The 17807-nt window shown below is 43.7% G+C and overlaps 1 protein-coding gene across 6 annotated transcripts in view; it reads right to left on the bottom strand.

Moving 5' to 3' along the window:
• NAV3 (neuron navigator 3) overlaps positions 1–17807 on the bottom strand; it is a 454524-nt gene that overhangs the window by 11629 nt on the left and 425088 nt on the right. For all 6 annotated transcript variants that reach the window (XM_030214020.1, XM_030214022.1, XM_030214018.1 and 3 more), the window contains 9 exons: positions 17597–17771; positions 14712–14809; positions 14460–14555; positions 13282–13450; positions 9830–10065; positions 7844–7998; positions 4444–4515; positions 3163–3359; positions 930–1048 (listed from right to left, as the gene is read on the bottom strand). In XM_030214020.1, the coding sequence (XP_030069880.1) occupies positions 930–1048; positions 3163–3359; positions 4444–4515; positions 7844–7998; positions 9830–10065; positions 13282–13450; positions 14460–14555; positions 14712–14809; positions 17597–17771 (1317 nt within the window). The remainder of the gene's footprint in view (positions 1–929; positions 1049–3162; positions 3360–4443; positions 4516–7843; positions 7999–9829; positions 10066–13281; positions 13451–14459; positions 14556–14711; positions 14810–17596; positions 17772–17807) is intronic.

Raw genomic sequence — 17807 nt, 5'->3', positions numbered from 1 at the left:
CGAAGGTGGAACTGGGGCGTGGTTATCAACCGAGGAGAGATGTACGTGTTAGGGCGATAATCGAAAAAATAAAGGCGTTTGTAGCGAACATTTAGGACACTTTTGTTGGACCCTTTTTTCACACGAACAGGTCCCAAAAAAGTGCTCTAAATGACCAGATGACCATCGGAGGGAATCGGGGATGACCTCCCCTGACTCCCCCAGTGGTCACTAACCCCCTCCCACCACAAAAAAATGATGTTTCACAACTTTTTATTTTCACCCTCAAATGTCATACCCACCTCCCTGGCAGCAGTATGCAGGTCCCTGGAGCAGTTGTTAGGGGGTGCAGTGGACTTCAGACAGGTGGACCCAGGCCCATCCCCCCTACCTGTTACAATTGTGCTGCTTAATGCTTATTAGTCGTCCAACCCCCCCAAACCCACTGTACCCACATGTAGGTGCCCCCCTTCACCCCTTAGGGCTATAATAATGGTGTAGACTTGTGGGCAGTGGGTTTTGAGGGGGATTTGGGGGGCTCAACACACAAGGGAAGGGTGCTATGCACCTGGGAGCTCTTTTACCTTTTTTTTTTGTTTTTGTAAAAGTGCCCCCTAGGGTGCCCAGTTGGTGTCCTGGCATGTGAGGGGGACCAGTGCACTACGAATCCTGGCCCCTCCCACGAACAAATGCCTTGGATTTATTCGTTTTTGAGCTGGGCGCTTTCATTTTCCATTATCGCTGAAAACCAAAAACGCCCAGCTCACACATTGTCGAATAAAACATGGACGTCTATTTTTTCCCAAAATACGGTTCGGTCCGCCCCTTCACGGACCCGTTCTCGGAGATAAACGCCCATGGAGATAGACGTTTTCCTTCGATTATGCCCCTCCATGTGTTGTAGTATGGAAAGAATACAAAATCGGGCTGTTACAGTGCCTAGTTCCCACCTGAAGTCCCTCTCTTACAGCTTCTAGAAGATATGGCACCAACGAATAGTTCCAAAGGTCCGTAAACCATACTCGAGAGCCATCCACATCCATAGGACAGGAAAGGAAGAGGCGGGGCCCTGGAAAAAAAATTGTTGAGTGAATTCTGAGTTCAACAGCATGCTTGGGATCAGATTTTTTTTTAAATACTTCTTTATTCTGACATTTTTTTTAACAGGATCTACTCCTAGCTGTAGGTACAATATTCTTGCATCAAGTGTCCTCCATCACTCTGCGTGTTCATGAGCTATTTACCCAGATAAAACAGTGTAAATGGTTTGCAATAAATTTCTTGAATTATATCCAGCTAAAAGTGTGCAATATAATGCCATTTTGGGTGTCCTGTTACCCACAGGCAGAGATTTGACCTACACACATTCATCTGGATTTTGAAAAGTATACGTGTATATTTATAAGACGATATCGGGATGGATTCCATATATGGCACCTGAAAATTCCACGCGGGAAAAAAAAATACACCAAGGCGTATTCTGTAAAGTGCACCTAAATTTTATAGAATAGATTTAAATTTCTGTGCGGTATATAGAATAACGCCGAGCGCCTCGCCACGTGACCAAATATAGTTGCGGCCATTTATGCCATGTTTTACTTGGCGTAAATCCCGATGCCTAAATTAGGCGCAGAGCAGATGTATTCTGTAACAATCTGCATAGATTTTAGAAACGTCCACACCCTGCCACATCCCCTTTTCAACTATGCGACTTAGAATACTCGCACCACATTACAGAATATGCTTAGTGAGTTGTGCGCGTCAATCTTAATTAATGCTAGTTAGTGTTTATATTTGCTTAACACCCAAATAACAGCACTGATTAGCTACTTATCCAATTACGTTATCTGCATTGTTATAGAATACATTTCAATTTCTATGCGGAAATTAAGACTCGATACATAGAATCGGGCAGTTTGTGTGTGCCAAGGAGCAGATGTGAATGTGTGCGTGTCATTTCTGTGAGATAATTTTCAAAGAAACAATATACCAATTTTCACAAGGAAAGGATGCGCATCGGGAGGAGGTGGGGGGATTCTATAAACGGTGCCAAGATTTTAGTGCCGGAAAATATCAGCATGGAGTGATATTCTATAAGCAAACCTCCCGGTGGATCGCCGTTTCTAGAATCCCGCTTAGAGCTCATTTCAGTGCCAGACGTTGGGTGCCGGTATTTACACCAGGAACGCCCGCCGGTCATGCCACCTTTTGAGTTGCAAGCTAGGGGTTTTAGGTACAAAGGGTTATAGAATAGGGTGCGGGGAGATATACAGGCAAATTTCAGTTATTGCTGACTAACTGCGATAATTGATTGTTAACATCAATTAATTGCAATTAATTGGCTCGTAAGCTAATTCATTTGTGCCACAATATAGGTGCCATATATAAAATCCAAGGGATACTGGCTACGTATGTTTGGCTGAGCAGTTACAAAATTGCCCTTCCTAGTACATGAAAATGTAATACATCCCATGCTGAGTCAGACCAATGGTTCATTGAGCCCAGTATCCTGCCTCCGACAGTGGCTAGGTTGAGACACTGGGAAGCAACTGGCACACTTCATTAAGAAAGTTTGTTCCATATTGCTCATGTCTAGACACGAGAAGTGGAAATAGCCAATTCTTACTTGGGGAATAATTATTTATGGATCTGTCCTCCAGAAACTTGTGCAAACCTTTTTAAACTTAGACCTCCACCCCCCAAGATATTCAGCCGGTGGCATGCAGCACAGTTAGCTGCCTCCAGCAGCGCTGGCCCTGAATATTCAATGTCAGGCCATATCCAGCAACCGACAAGGCTGTCAGCTCCGCCAGTTCCCTGCTCCATCTGACGTTGCTTCCTGTTCCAGGGCAGAGGGAGCATGGAACCGGCGGAGCCGACAGCTGCTCCCTGCACCCCAGCAGGTAAGAGCAGTGCACCCGGGGGGGGGGGGGGGGGGTGCTGACCTCGGGAGGTGTCGATGCTGCACCTGGGGGAGGGGTACGATGCTGCACCCGGGTGGGGTGCGCAGCGGTGATCCACCCCGGGTTGCAGCCGACCAAGAAACACCACTACGGCTAGGAATCATTCCTGACTGGTTAAATGGCGCTGTATATTGGGCCCAGAATAAATACCACTGTATATGTGAAAGCAATACTTGAATCGTTGAAAAGGGCTATTACAGTCTAACACTGGGGAACTCACCAATGGTCACATCAGAAGAGCTGTGCGTTTCTAAGAAGCCGTTGAGGTGATGCCACGTCTTAGGAACCCAGTCAATGATTTTGATGAGGTCATTATTGCGTAAATTCTTTTCTATCTCTGTTTCGATTAGTTTTCTTCTCAGGTACCTGCCCAGGAAGCCTTTCACCGGCTCTGTATGGTTGGCACAAAGTACCCACCTAACCGTGCAAAAAGAAAGAGGATTGAATCAACCGGGTCCAACCAGGAAAGAAAATAAAGACAGTCTGGCCGACATTCGGAGCGATTTAAGCAGGCAGGAGAGAATCTGGCCCATTTAAATCACGGTGAGACGTCCTACTGACGATATTCGGCAGTTCTAAACCAGGCAGTGACCTGAATATCGTCTCTGGCTACCCATATTAAAAGTGGGCAAGTCGGGGGCAGTACAAGAGGCAGAACCTGGGGGGGGGGGGGGATTTTAACTGGCCACGCTGATATTCGCTTAAAGTGAGACCGGCCAAAGTTATTCCCACCTATTGTTTGGCCGCCAAATGGACACTCTCACTTTAAAAATCGGTGGATAGCCGGTTATATCGTACTATATTACCGGGTATCTTTAAGCTGCTAAGAGGCAATATTCAGTGCCGGATAGCCGGCTATCTGGTACTCAATATCGCTGAATAGCCGCTTAAGTGCCGTTTTAGCAGCCATTTTCATTTGAATATCAGGGTTTCGAAGCTTATTCTCATAAAGAATTATGGACCCCTGACACAGGCACTTGCAAAACACGGCCATGTTAGGCCATCAATAAACTATTAACCGGAGTGTGACTTCAGTGAAAGCCCTTATCCTCTTGACCGTCTTGACTTTTTGGTCTTTCTGCGGAATGTTTTATTCATCTCCCTCTTTCTTCTGCTTGAAAATGGTACATCATGGCCACTGTGTTTTGTAGACATGGCTTAATTTGTAGACGAAAAGGAAGCGGGAACTGTGGAGCCTGGGGAGGCAGGTCAGAAGCAAGAGCAATAGGAGAAGAGGGGTTGGATTAGGGTTGTAGGGTGACTGTTCTCTGCTCTGGATTTATCTCCCTCTCCTCCTCTTCCCTGTAGGCTGCCTGAATGGAGGGGCTGCAACAGAGCGCCTTTGTTGCTCTGGAATCTGAAAGAAGGTGGTAGTAACGCGTTCCAGGCCATTTCCCCAGAAATGTTTGTGGGCCATTAGAGATGAAGTACATTAATGTCCTCAATGTAAAGACTCCAGTCTGCCAGTATTGCACACGAATAAGTACTTGGTTCTTTTTACCTAAAGTTGTGGTGGAGCTCTAGATTTGGTGATGAGGAAACACCCTGGGTCATGATCCCGATAATGTAAGGGCTGAAAAAAAAAAAAAGGAAAATGCCTATTAGCAAGGGACTCCAGCTTGGTTGCATTATACCCTTCTAAATTCTAGAATTTTCCTGTAATCTAACATATAAATCAACATCAATAGAGCTCGACATTCAGCCTCACAGACAAATTATAATATGAAACATATATTCAGCAGCTCTATGCATTTAGGTGGCACCATCGAATATGGAGTGTCCAAATTAGACATTTCCCCACAGAGTCTATAAAGTTGTGTGCCCACGTTTCCAAGAAAGAACTTAGGAGCACATTCCAAGACAATTTTAACATCTTTCTAATGAGTTTGGAAAGTGGTTTAAGTTCTTTCTTAAAAAGGGTTATGCCTATATTAAGTTCTTTTTTAAGCAAATTCACATTTTGATGTTATCTATTCATGTTTTATTATGTGACTAGTAAAAAAGGCCCGTTTCAGTAGGCAATGAAATGGGCGCTAGCAAGGTAACCCCCCACCCTCCCTCGCTGTCTCGCTCTGTCCCCTGCCTCCCTCCCTTCCTTCCTTCCAAGTTCCCGACCCCCCTCCCTCCCTTCCAGTTGAAGGCCCCCTCACGCCCCTCCCACCGAGTTACAGATTCCCCCCTCCCTCCGATTTCAAACTCCCCCTCCACGTTACTGACCCCTGGACCCCCACTGCCGCGACCCTCTCGACCCCCCCTTTCCGCCGAAAACCCTCCCCCGCCGCATACCTGTGCTGATGGGGGACCCCAACCCCCAACAGCCGAAGTCCTCTTCTCATCTGCGCCAGCATTGCTTGCTGAATGGTCTGATCAAGTTTCTGTGCGTGCGTCAGACGCACGCATGGAAACCTGATCAGATCATTCAGCAAGGAACGCCGCGGCAGCCAAGAAGAGGACTTTGGCTGTCGGGGGTTGGGGTCCCACGTCAACACACAGGTACGCGACGGAGTTGGCTCACACTGCTATGCTGTGATTAGGCACAGTCGCTGCTGACGCACCCAGAAGTGGGAGACGTCATCATTTCAGGAGATGGACAGAAGCACGAATGCCTCAAGGCTTATGTCCATGCAGTCAGCTTCAGAACGTTGGAGGTGCGTTTTATTATATAGGATTGTTTTATATGTTCCACCCATTATTTAGTACCACCCAGTCTATATATTTTTTTTACAATAAATGTTTTTAATTACATTAACACTACTTTATTTATTTATTGGGCTTTATTAACTGCCTTTATGAAGAGATCGACCCAACACAGTGTATAGTAGGTACAGTTTAACACAGTGGTTCTCAAACCTGGTCCTGAAAGCATCCCAGCAACTCAAGTTTTCAGTATACCCGCAATGAATACTCTCATGAGAGAGATTTGCATGCGTGGTTTAACATAAAACTTACAATTATGTTAACAGCATAACAATAGTAAAAATGAACAAATACAAGAGGGGGATGGGAGATAAAGGGAGGGTAGAAGGGATAAAATGTTTTAAATTGCAAAGGTATGTTGGGGAAACTATTGTATTTGACCCACACATTATGATGTACTTTTCTTCATTGCTGTTTGATGTTTTTGTATACTTGGTTCAATAAACTGACCTTTGGGAAAAATGTATATGTTTACAGTAATTATTAGTCCCTGAAGCAATACCTCGGGTGAAACATGTCCACGTCGGGCATGCATGTGCAAACACCCAGGAGCATATGTAGTGAATAAAGTCTGCTATTATATAAAACTGGTCTGCTTTTCTTTATTCTCCACATTTTATACATAAATATACGGCTTTGTTAAATCCTTTTACGCCTGTATAATTTTTTTTCAACACAAGGAAAACTCCTTATAGAATTATCCCTACATGTGGTCCTACCCCTGAACTGACCCAAATCCTGCTCCCTTTTTTGGATGGCAATATTGGCCAAATTTTATCTGTTCATTCATTCAGTTTCTTTTTAAACATTGATCACCTGTTTTAGTTCAAGGTGAGGTACAATATAAACAGACAGAAGGAAAGGAGGAAAGGTCCTCAAAGAGGTACAGATGTGGATAAAGCAGTGGTGACGACCAAGGGTAGGACTGAAAAAAAACTTTGGAGTCCAGCAGGATTCAAAGGTTTATTGCATTTTTCAAAACTTGCCAATAAAAGGTTCAGGCACTCACAGTGACCCAACATGGCCGATGGCTGGTTTTTTTTTTTTGGCATAATTTGCCTGCGTCGGGGTCCGCAAGTGATATGCCAAATGCTGGCCACATAAAAATAGTAGATCTCAGGTAACTCCTAGCCTCTGTTCTTCTTAAAATCAAAAGCTGATTGACTCCTGAGTTGACTTTTCAATCCTTCCCTTGGTCATCACTGCTGCTTTCTCCTCGAACAGCAATAAACATAACACAATAATCGTACAAAATGTATACATTCAAAATCAGAAGAAGAAAACCACAGAGGCTTGGGAGTACGGAAATCCAGGAGCCAAAGAACAATATTACTACGAATTCGTGGTAATACTGCTCTTTGTCTTACATTTTCACTTATATACACTGTCAGCTAGCACATTTGCTTATTTCCGATCTGACGAAGAAGGGCAGCCTTCGAAAGCTAATCAAGAAATGTATTAAGTTATGTCCAATAAAAAAGGTATCATCTTATTTTCTTTTCCATGTTTTATTTTGTTTGATTTCTATAGATTCTACATGGAATGTTGCTATTCCACTAGCAACATTCCATGTAGAAGTCGGCCCTTGCAGATCACCAATGTGGCCGCGCAGGCTTCTGCTTCTGTGAGTCTGACGTCCTGCACATACTTGCAGGACGTCAGACTCACAGAAACAGAAGCCTTCGCAGCCTTCTACATGGAATGTTGCTAGTGGAATAGCAACATTCCATGTAGAATCTCCAATAGTAGCAACATTCCATGTAGAATCTCCAATGGTATCTATTTTACTGTCATAGTAATGCTTGAATGTTTTCACTTATATACACTGTCAGCTAGCACATTTGCTTATTTCCGATCTGATGAAGAAGGGCAACCTTCGAAAGCTAATCAAGAAATGTATTAAGTTATGTCCAATAAAAAAGGTATCATCTTATTTTCTTTTCCATGTTTTATTTTGTTTGATTTCTATTGATGTCTTACATTCAAAATTATCCATTCAATCAGCTCAAATTTATGTGGTCGGCATTGCTCCCACCTACACAAATATTTTTGAACATTGGGCTGATCAGGTCGTATTTTCTCAACGTACTAACAACTGAGAAGACAAACCGCCTTCACTGCTTCTACACCACTCTACCAATAACCATTTAATTTCTTGCACCATTGGAGACTTATTTGCATTGTTAGGTAAACCTTTACCCTACCATTTATTATATTTACAGTTGAGGAAGCCGTTGAAGATGTCACTTAAGGAGCCAATGTGATGCAGGTTATCGAGGATTATTACGGTAGGGACCTCGCCATCGTTGTCGTCAGCTCGGCACTGCTCAGCCATGTTAGCCAGATACTGCCTCAGTTCCTTATTCAAAACAAGAGGAAACTTACTATACGAGTAGGAGAGACATGAGCCACTTTCACCAGCTGCCGGATCTAGTGGTGAAGAAGCTTCCATAATATAGGGGTCGATATTCAAAGCAATTTAAATGGTCTGGAGAGGCAGTTAATATCAGCTCAAGAAATGTGCTAACTGCATTGTGTTATCTGCTGTTCAATTAACATGTATTCAAAAAAAGGTCTGATATTCAGCCAGTGGTTATCAGCGTTTTGCTGACTGCTGCTGGCGTTAAACCTGGAAATTCAACGCCAGGCCATGTCCGGGCAACCGGAATGAATTTCTGGGTTTCCGGAGCCAGCTAACGCACAGCCAGTTAAGTGCAAAATTCAGCACTTAGGGGTCCGTTTACTAAGGTGTGCTGAAAAATGTCCTGCAGTCGTGTAGGCATGGGTTTTGGGCGCGAACAGATCTATTTTTCAGCATGTCTGCAAAAAAAAATGTCTTGTTAAAATTTTTGCCTAAAATCGACGTGCAGCAAAATAAAAATTGTTGCGTGCCCATTTTGGGTCTGAGACCTTACCGCCAGCCATTGACTTAGCAGTAAGGTCTCTCACATTAACCGTGTGGCGATCGCCTACGCACATCAAGTCAGAGTTACCGCCCGATTTTTGCCGTGCGCCAGAAAATAAAAATTATTTTCCAGCGCACGTAAAAAATGAAATGACCACATGGGCCATGTGGTAGCCAGGTGGTAACTCTGAACTGGCATGCGTTGGGCGTGTGTAGGTACTTACATGGCTTAGTAAAAGGGCCCCTTATCTAGCTATGGATTACCCCATAAAGATAGGACTTATACAGTCCTTTTTGTATGGTTAACCTGGCTGGTTAAGTGCTGAATATCTGGAGGGGTGGGGGTGGATAGGGAGGGGAAGAGGAGATGCCAGAACTGGCATTGGTGAGCAGGGAAGGTAACATATGAGTCGTCATCCCAAGGACACTGAAACTAAGGGGTCAAGTAGGGTTGACTTATTAGCAAGTGTAAATGATATGTTTCATTGTAAGCTGCGTAGAACTTGGGGATATTACAGTACATAAAAGTGAACTCTCAAAAAATTCAAACTCTGTGCAGAGTATAGAAAATTAGAAACTATTAATTATAAATCAATACTCTGCATCTCAGTTGCAAATTTAGCACTCAAATCAATTGTTTATATTCATTAAAAAATAGCCTCAAAAGCCCAGGCTACCTTTAAACTAGGACATTAACTGAAATGGCTAACATCATAGGCTCTTCCATCTTCCGAAAACACCTACAGAATAAAAACTTCCCAATGTTTTAATAATGGAAGAAAAAATCTGTAGTAAAAAAAACGGAAGGAGGGGTGATAATTTTTTAACAAATTCTTTTTATTTAAGTGCTTAAATAGCAACCATGTGTTTTAATTACGAAATTGAAAAGCTTGCGTTAATAATAAAGTGTTTGACAGCATAGGGACCCTTCTGTTTCGCTGCTTCTTCAGGAGAAATTCCAAAAAATAACAATTATCTGTTTTTCATTTCAATCCTCGCGAACTGATAATTGTTGTTTTTTGGAATTTCTCCTGAAGAAGCAGCGAAACAGAAGGGTCCCTATGCTGTCAAACACTTTATTATTAACACAAGCTGAAACCAGCCAAAGTTAAACCAGATATTCGATGCCGGTCACTGGAAACGGCCCGGCGTTGAATATCCGGGTTCAGCCGGGACCGCAGGAGACATCCTGGCTATCTAAGGTGGCCCTAAATATTGTTGCAGCAGCCCTAACGGCCGGAGTGTCTCAGGGAAAAGGCAGCAGAGTGAAACTCGACCCACTTACCTTGCTTGATTTGTGGTCTACGTTAAAGGTGGCTACTGCATTCTCAACTTTTTTCTGGCCAGATTTACAGATGACATATTCTGCAAGTTTGTTAGCCAAAAACGTCTTTCCGGTGCCACTGGGTCCAGAAAGGATGATTCTACGATGCTCCATCAGCAGATTAAAGCATCGCTGGGTGATTGGTTTTGGCACCAGTGTATCAAACACAAAATTGTCCAAACTGCTGTCCTCTGCTCCTGCAATAAAAAGAAACAAATGGCATGGCAGGTGGTTTCATTTATGCAAAACTAGAGTCTAGACACGGCGAGGAGTTAAACTTCAAAATAGTTACCTGGCTAACTTTCGGAATCGGTCAGTTCAGCCTCTGCTTTTAAAGGTTTTCTACTGGCCACTGGCTAAGTTACTGCCCTGCCCCCCACACTAAATTCAGAAGGCAGGAAAATGTAGCCAAGCAAAAAAGGGGAGGGCCTATGACTTATCTGGTTGGTGCCGGGACTTTTTTTTTTTCCTTACATTTGTACCCCGCACTTTCCCACTCATGGCAGGCTCAATGTGGCTTACATGGGGCAATGGAGAGTTAAGTGACTTGCCCAGAGTCACAAGGAGCTGCCTGTGCCTGAAGTGGGAATCCAACTCAGTTCCTCAGGACCAAAGTCCACCACCCTAACCACTAGGCCACTCCTCCACTGTTGCTACTATTTGAGATTCTACATGGAATGTTGCTATTCCACTAGCAACATTCCATGTAGAAGTCGGCCCTTGCAGATCACCAATGTGGCCGCGCAGGCTTCTGCTTCTGTGAGTCTGACGTCCTGCACATACGTGCAGGACGTGAGAGAAACAGAAGCCTGCGCAGCCTTCTACATGGAATGTTGCTAGTGGAATAGCAACATTCCATGTAGAATCTCCAATAGTGGCAACATTCCATGTAGAATGTCCAATAGTAGCAACATTCCATGTAGAATCTCCAATAGTATCTATTTTATTTTTGTTACATTTGTACCCTGCGCTTTCCCACTCATGGCAGGCTCAATGCGGCTTACATGGGGCAATGGAGGGTTAAGTGACTTGCCCGGAGTCACAAGGAGCTGCCTGTGCCGGGAATCAAACTCAGTTCCTCAGTTCCCCAGGACCAGAGTCCACTCCTCCACTTTATCCATTCACTGTGGGTATTCAGTGTCAGTGAACAGATTACTATACAAGTAAATAGGACCCACATATACAGCCGTTCTAGCTTGCCTGGATATTTATTTATCTCATTTACGGCCCCTTTTACCAAGCTGCGGCAAAAGGGGGCCGGCGCTGGCATCTGCACCAGTGGCATAGCCAGAGGTGGGCCTGGGTGGGCCTGGGCCCACCCTCTTAGGGCTCAGGCCCACCCAACAGTGACACACGTTTAGCGGTAGCTGGTGGGGATCCCAAGCTCCACCAGCTGAAGAGTTCCCCCTGATGGTAAAGAAAACGCTACTCTCCATGATACTGGCACCTGCACATGCTCAGTTTTCAGCGTAAGCCTGCTGCAGACTGCCATGGTGGAAAGAAGTGTTTTCCCGCCAGCTGAGATTTTTTTTGTGTGTGTGGTGGTGGTGGTGGGGGGGGGGGGGGGGAGAACACTTGGTGCCCACCCACTTCTTGCCTAGGCCCACCCAAAATCTGTTGTCTTTCTACGCCCCTGATCGGCATATGTTTTACATGCAAGCCAATGCCCCGTTACCGTAGCTGGTAAAAAAGAAGGTCTCGCTTTCCTGCAGGAAATGGCCAGGCAGCAAGTAAAGCATTTGCCGTGCGGCCATTTCGGGGGGGAGCCCTTACCCTCACCCACGCAGCACTGCCCGATTACCACCGGGTACAGTCCGGCGCTACAAAAATAAATACATTTTTGTGGCGCTGGAAATGACGGCATGGCAGGGGTGGGAAGTACCGCCCGCTTGCCGAGGTAGCCTAGTGGTACTTCCATTATAGCGAGCGGTAAGCCTGCATTGGGCTTTACCACCGCTTAGTAAAAAGGAGTCCTTATATTCCAGTTTAAACCAAAATGGATTACACTAAAACATTAAAAGAAATGATAAAACAAAAAAAATATATAAAAGAAGCAAAAAAATAATCTGTACGTTGCCGATAGCAGCATAAAATCAAAACAATCTTCACCCCATAAAAACTTGTACAAAATAATGAGCCTCCCAGTACTTCTTGGACTGGAGGACATTAGCACCAGGGAGCTTATTCCACATAATCGGCCCTGCAACAGAAACTGCACAAGCTTGATTCTCAGTGTAATGATCGTTCAATACTGACGGTACAACTAATTGTTTCACACTCAGAGATCTCAGCGTCCGACATGGTTGAAAGATCTTCAAAGCCCTCAAAAACTATGCTGGTACATTTTCATAAATTCTATGACGGATCAATAACAGCAGTTTTAAAATGCACCCTGTATACTACTACCACTACTTATCATTTCTAAAGCGCTACTAGACGTACGCAGCGCTGTACACTTGAACATGAAGAGACAGTCCCTGCACGACAGAGTATACAACCGGTAACCAGGGAAGTGATTTTAAAACTGGCGTTAATATGAGCAGATTTAGGTAGCCCTGTAATCCATAATGCCGCAGCATTCCGGACAATCTGCAGAATGGGTGCCGGCACCGAATCTAATACCAGATAACTTCTGGAAACTGTCATAGGCCTGGATATGGTTACAGGAAAAACCTTCTGGGGACAGGAAAATGCCTACTGTACTGAAAAGATATGAGCTAAGTCCAATTATTAATCACAATAATAATAATAGTGATAATCCATCCAGAGAGACCATTTTAGGAACATTTCTGAGTATCTGTAGCACACGAAAAGCCAAATAAATTAGCCATATAGGTTTCAACAAATCAAGCTTTATTGGTAAATTCGTACTGTTTTCCTATTTTTTTTTAACTATTATGATTATGATCATTTATCTACTGTGATGTTCCTAGACAATGTCCTTTCCCCTGAAAGTGTGTTGATTAAAATACATGCCAAGAGAGCAGTGGCGTTCCTAGTGGGGGGGCGGTGGCGCGTGCGCCTGTCCTTCCTTCGTTCCATGCTCCCTCTGCCCCGGAACAGGTTACTTCCTGTTCCGGGGCAGAGGGAGCTTGGAATGAAGGAAGGACAGACGCGCGCGGCACCCCCCAAGCAGCGTGCACCCGGGGGGGGGGGGGGTTCTTTCGTGGGCGGTGGGGCGCGCTGCATCCGGGGGGGGGGGGGCGCTGCACCCAGGGGGCGGGGCGCATCGGCGATCCTCCCCGGGTGTCAGCCCCCCTAGGAACGCCACTGCAAGAGAGAGAAAACAAACATGGGCAAGCATGCTCTCAGAGACAGCAAGCGAAGATGTCTTCTTTGTCAAAGTACACAACAGTCCGCTTTTCACAAAGAGACAGATTTAAAGGAAGGAGTAACACTGTCTGCAATATTACCTTTAAGATTCACAGTGATAATATTGTTATCGCCAACCAGGTAGCCACAAGGAAGCAACTCGGGCACCTCCACGCCTTGGGCTCTGACTAAATCCCCCATGCTGTAGCTTACAATAGAATCTGAGCTTAAACCCAGGTTACCAACTGGGTCCACACGAAAAATATACTCCTAGAACACAGGAAAAAGGATTTGTTGAAGGGAAGGACAATTTTCAAATGTACGTAGCCTTAAATTAGATTAACAAGGCTAGAGAGGAGGTGTTAGAAAATGTCACTGTCCAATATATCTTATGTTCAAAACAACTTTATCACACCAACATAATATATCATGAACAACAATTCACATGTCACATAACAACCACCCCTTCCTCCTCCAACTCCCAAAAATAAACTTCAAGGAACAAGTGGTTTGGTTCCTTATTACCTCCTGAGTCCTAAACAAAAAATATCTTCCCCACCGCCCAATCCCACAGAACAATACCCTCAATTAATTAATTAGTTAACAAGCCAATCAGTGCCGATAATTGCCACATCAACTATTGACACTAATTGGCATTAATTGGAATTTACATGCGGAACTGTCTACGCATATTCTATAATATGATGTGCATAAATTATAAGTCGCATAATTGAAAAGGGGGTGAGGCCATGGGCGTGGAACGGGTGGGTTGTGTACATTTTTAAAATGTATGCACGTGGTAATAGAATACACCTGGTCCATGCGTAATTTAGGCGTTGGCATTAACACAAAGTTTTACTTGGCGCAACTGTCTGTAACTAAATTTAGTCACGTAGACGGGCGCGAAGAAAACAAATGGAAGGAAAAAGAAAATAAAAAAAAAGGAAATGAAAAAGTCAGGATCCTTTTCTCCTGACAACAATAAAACAATGCTGGCAAAATTATAATCTCATAGACCCTCCCTATCCTCCCTCACCCAGACATTTCTTACTCCAGCAAATGGGGCAGAACCCATCTCTGGTCGCTCTTGCTATTTCAAAATGGGGCTGATCAGCCCTGATGACTGTTTTATTGTATACAACATGGAAGCTAAATTGTTTGGTTTCACGTTCAGAATGAAGCAAAAGTGTACACCCTCACTGAAATTTCAAACATAAGCACATTCCTAAAAATTACCAAAGATGTGGGATAATGTAAAGAACAGACCTAAAACTCTTACCTTGAAAAGTCGTCTAATGACGCCATCTAGGACGTCCCATTTGGTTTTTCCACTGACTCCAATGGATCCTATCAAATATGTCCGAGTCTTTTCATCCTTTGAAAAATTTTTTAAAAAATTTTGTAAACAAATCTTTAAAATAAATAAATAAATTTCCCACCAGGTGGCAAGGCTGATATCAAATCTATTGAGTTAAGACTATCAGATGTGCTCATGAATAACGCAGTACTGTTAATCTAAAATTTACACTACCTTTGTTTGACCACATCCCTTCTTGATGGAAACTACAATTTTAACACAATGTCTTTCTTTGTGGAGGGTTCCGTCACTGCCATCATCTAGCAAAATATCTGAAAACAAAAAGCATACAAGAAATATATAGTCATTAATCCTAGAAATGAAGGGGTCAATGTTCAACCAATGTGATTACTGGCTAAAGTTAAATGTTGGTGCTTGGTTTAATCCGTACAGGTAATAAGGATGTGCATTTATTTGACATCAACAATACAAACAGAAGAACATAAGAGTAGCCATACTGGGTCAGACCAATGGTCCATCTAGCCCAGTATCTTGTTTTCCAAACAGTGGCCAAGCCAGGTCACAAGTACCTGGCAGAAACCCAAATCGTGGCAACATTCCAGAACCCCAAAGAGTAACAAGATTCCGGAATCATAACGAATAGCAAGATTCCATGAAGAATCTCAAAGAGTAGCACGATTCTGGAACCCTAAATTCCATGCTACAAATCCCAGAGCAAACAGTTGCTTCCCATGTCTGGCCAAAGACAAGCCAAACACAGCGGAGACGATGCACACTCTAGACGATGTTCAAGATGTGCAAATAATTTATTAAAACATCCAATGACTCGACATGTCGTGTTTCAGCTTCAGTGGCCTGCATCAGGAGGCTTCCGTCGGATGTTTTATGGAACTCACTAGCTATCCTCATGCAGCAACAGATCATAATATAATGCTGGAGAATTAACTAGATAGTTAAACAGCGGAAAGATATCACTTAACAGCTTGAATACTAAAAAATATTATTGTTACAATTTGACATGTCTAGTGCATTTGACATGGTGGACCATGAGCTTCTGACCTTTCTTATGGACACTTTTGGAATTGGCGGCAATGTGCTTCACTGGTTCAAGGGTTTTCTGGCATCACGAACGTACTGAGTTAAAGCCAATACAACTATTTCTGAACCTTGGGAGTCACATTGTGGATTACCCCAAGGATCTCCTCTCTCTCCAACCTGATGCTGACCCCTCTGGCGGAAGCGCTTGCAAAACAAGATCTCCACCCATTTATTTATGCAGATGATGTAACCATCTACATCCCTTTTAACTCTGCTTTGACAGAAATCCATGAGAAGATCGAGGCTAGCTTTTCCATCTTAACCTCTTGGGCAAATGTATTTCAATTCAAGATCAATGAAGAAAAAACACATTGTCTTCTACTTTCATCCCAGCATAATAAAGTCATTCCCACCACTCTCGATGTCAATGCCTTTAAGCTTCCCATCTTGAATAGCCTGAAAATCCTTGGGGTCGAGCTAGACAACCACCTGATAATGGACAATCAAGTGAAGGTTGTCGCGAAGAGAATGTTTTTTGCAATGTGGCAGTTAAAGCGCATTAGATCTTGCCTGCCTAGAGACCTTTTCCGTACTCTCGTTCATTGGCTCGTCCTTTCTCATTTGGACTACTGCAGTGGGATATATGCTGGCTGCCATGACTACTTACTAAGAAAGCTCCAGACAGCCCAGAACACGGCTGCCAGACTAATTCTAGGCAAATCGCGCTTTGCCCATGCACAGCCATTGCGTTTCGCTCTGCACTGGCTCCCTGTCAAAGATCACATCAGGTTCAAGGTCTGTTCTTTAACGCACAAGATCATATTTGGTGAGGTCCCAGAGTACATGATCAACCTGGTTGATCTACCCCCTAGGAATGCTCTGTTGTCATCGCGCAACTTCCTCTGTCTTCACTATCCCAGCAGTAGGAAAGTTAGATACAAGCGTATGTTTGCTTCCACTTTCCCGTATACCAGTGCAAAATCTTGGAATGACCTGCCGAAGCAATTAAAGGGGATACCCGACCATCGACTCTTCAAAACGTTTCTAAAGACGTTCCTATTTTCAAAAGCCTACTCCCTACCAAGCCCCGCCATTTGACTCTCCAGCTGTTGGTTGGCGGGGGGACTCTGATCCACTGGCTCCTGCCGAACATTTTACCCCTTCAATGTTTTCTCTGTCTATTCTGTCATCCTATGTTTTCCCTTTCCTATTGTATTGTTTCATGCACTGTTGTAAGCCACATTGTGCCTGCGCTTGTGGGAAAATGTGGGCTATAAATGCGCTAAAATAAAATAAAATAAATATTGTAAACCATTTTGGTTTGACTACAAGGAAAACGATATATCAAGTAAAATAAACTATAAAAAGTAATTTAAACAGCCAAAAAGTATCCATATAACTTTTACAAACATATGGATATGTAAACTAGGCATTCGCTTGATAATGGCTAACACATAATAACACCATGGGGAGGGGGGACACTATCTTCGCTTACATTTTTAAGTGTCCTATTGCCCACAGTAGAATGAACATAAGAAAAGTCAATTACTCGCTGCTGAAATGCGATGTGGCATATGGCTGCATTAAAAAATGTACCCCCATTTCATCTAAACAGGAGGCTAGTGGAAGCGGGACTGTAGTTGTTCCTATGGGCTGTTGCAATCTTCCTGAATTAACAGCTGTTCTTTAAATTTGCTTCTGCCTTCGACTGCTTAACAGTTTCCTAAAATAGGCTAATAATAAGTTATCTTACGCCCAGAAGTTCACATTAGCGTAGTCGCAATGACTGCTGTGAGTATTAACCATCTTTTGGGCTCAGTCTTCTTCTAAGGTTCATGAGAACTATTTCAACAGAATTGTCCTCGCCAGTCAGCCTGAGAGCAGGTGGTGAAGATCAAACCATGGCCTCTGAATTAGCACTTAGAACGCCGACTACTGGCTAATTGGTGGTTAGAAAAATGAAAGCTCAAGGCTAGAGAACCAGAAGTACACAATCATGTGCAGCAAAAAGAATACAACATTTATTAATCCTTCCTAATTGCAAATGTGTGCGTTCATACCTGATGTTATTGAGTCTGCAATGTCCAAAGGGTTCAGAGAGAGCCCCAGAGACTGGCGTGAGGAGGAGCGCGAGGAGCTATTTGAAGATTCTACCGAAGGCCGAACTGCTTTTCCAGGGTTTCCAGTTTCTGCCTTGAGACGGTCGTTTTCAGCTTTCAAGATCTCAATTTCATTCTAAAAGATAAACCAAAGTCAAAACACTGGAGTGTT

The sequence above is a fragment of the Microcaecilia unicolor genome, chromosome 9, assembly GCF_901765095.1.
Source record: "Microcaecilia unicolor chromosome 9, aMicUni1.1, whole genome shotgun sequence".
In the NCBI taxonomy this organism is placed as follows: Eukaryota; Metazoa; Chordata; class Amphibia; order Gymnophiona; family Siphonopidae; genus Microcaecilia; species Microcaecilia unicolor.
Note: the sequence above shows the minus strand (reverse complement) of the source record. Positions and strands in the feature narration are given on the sequence as shown.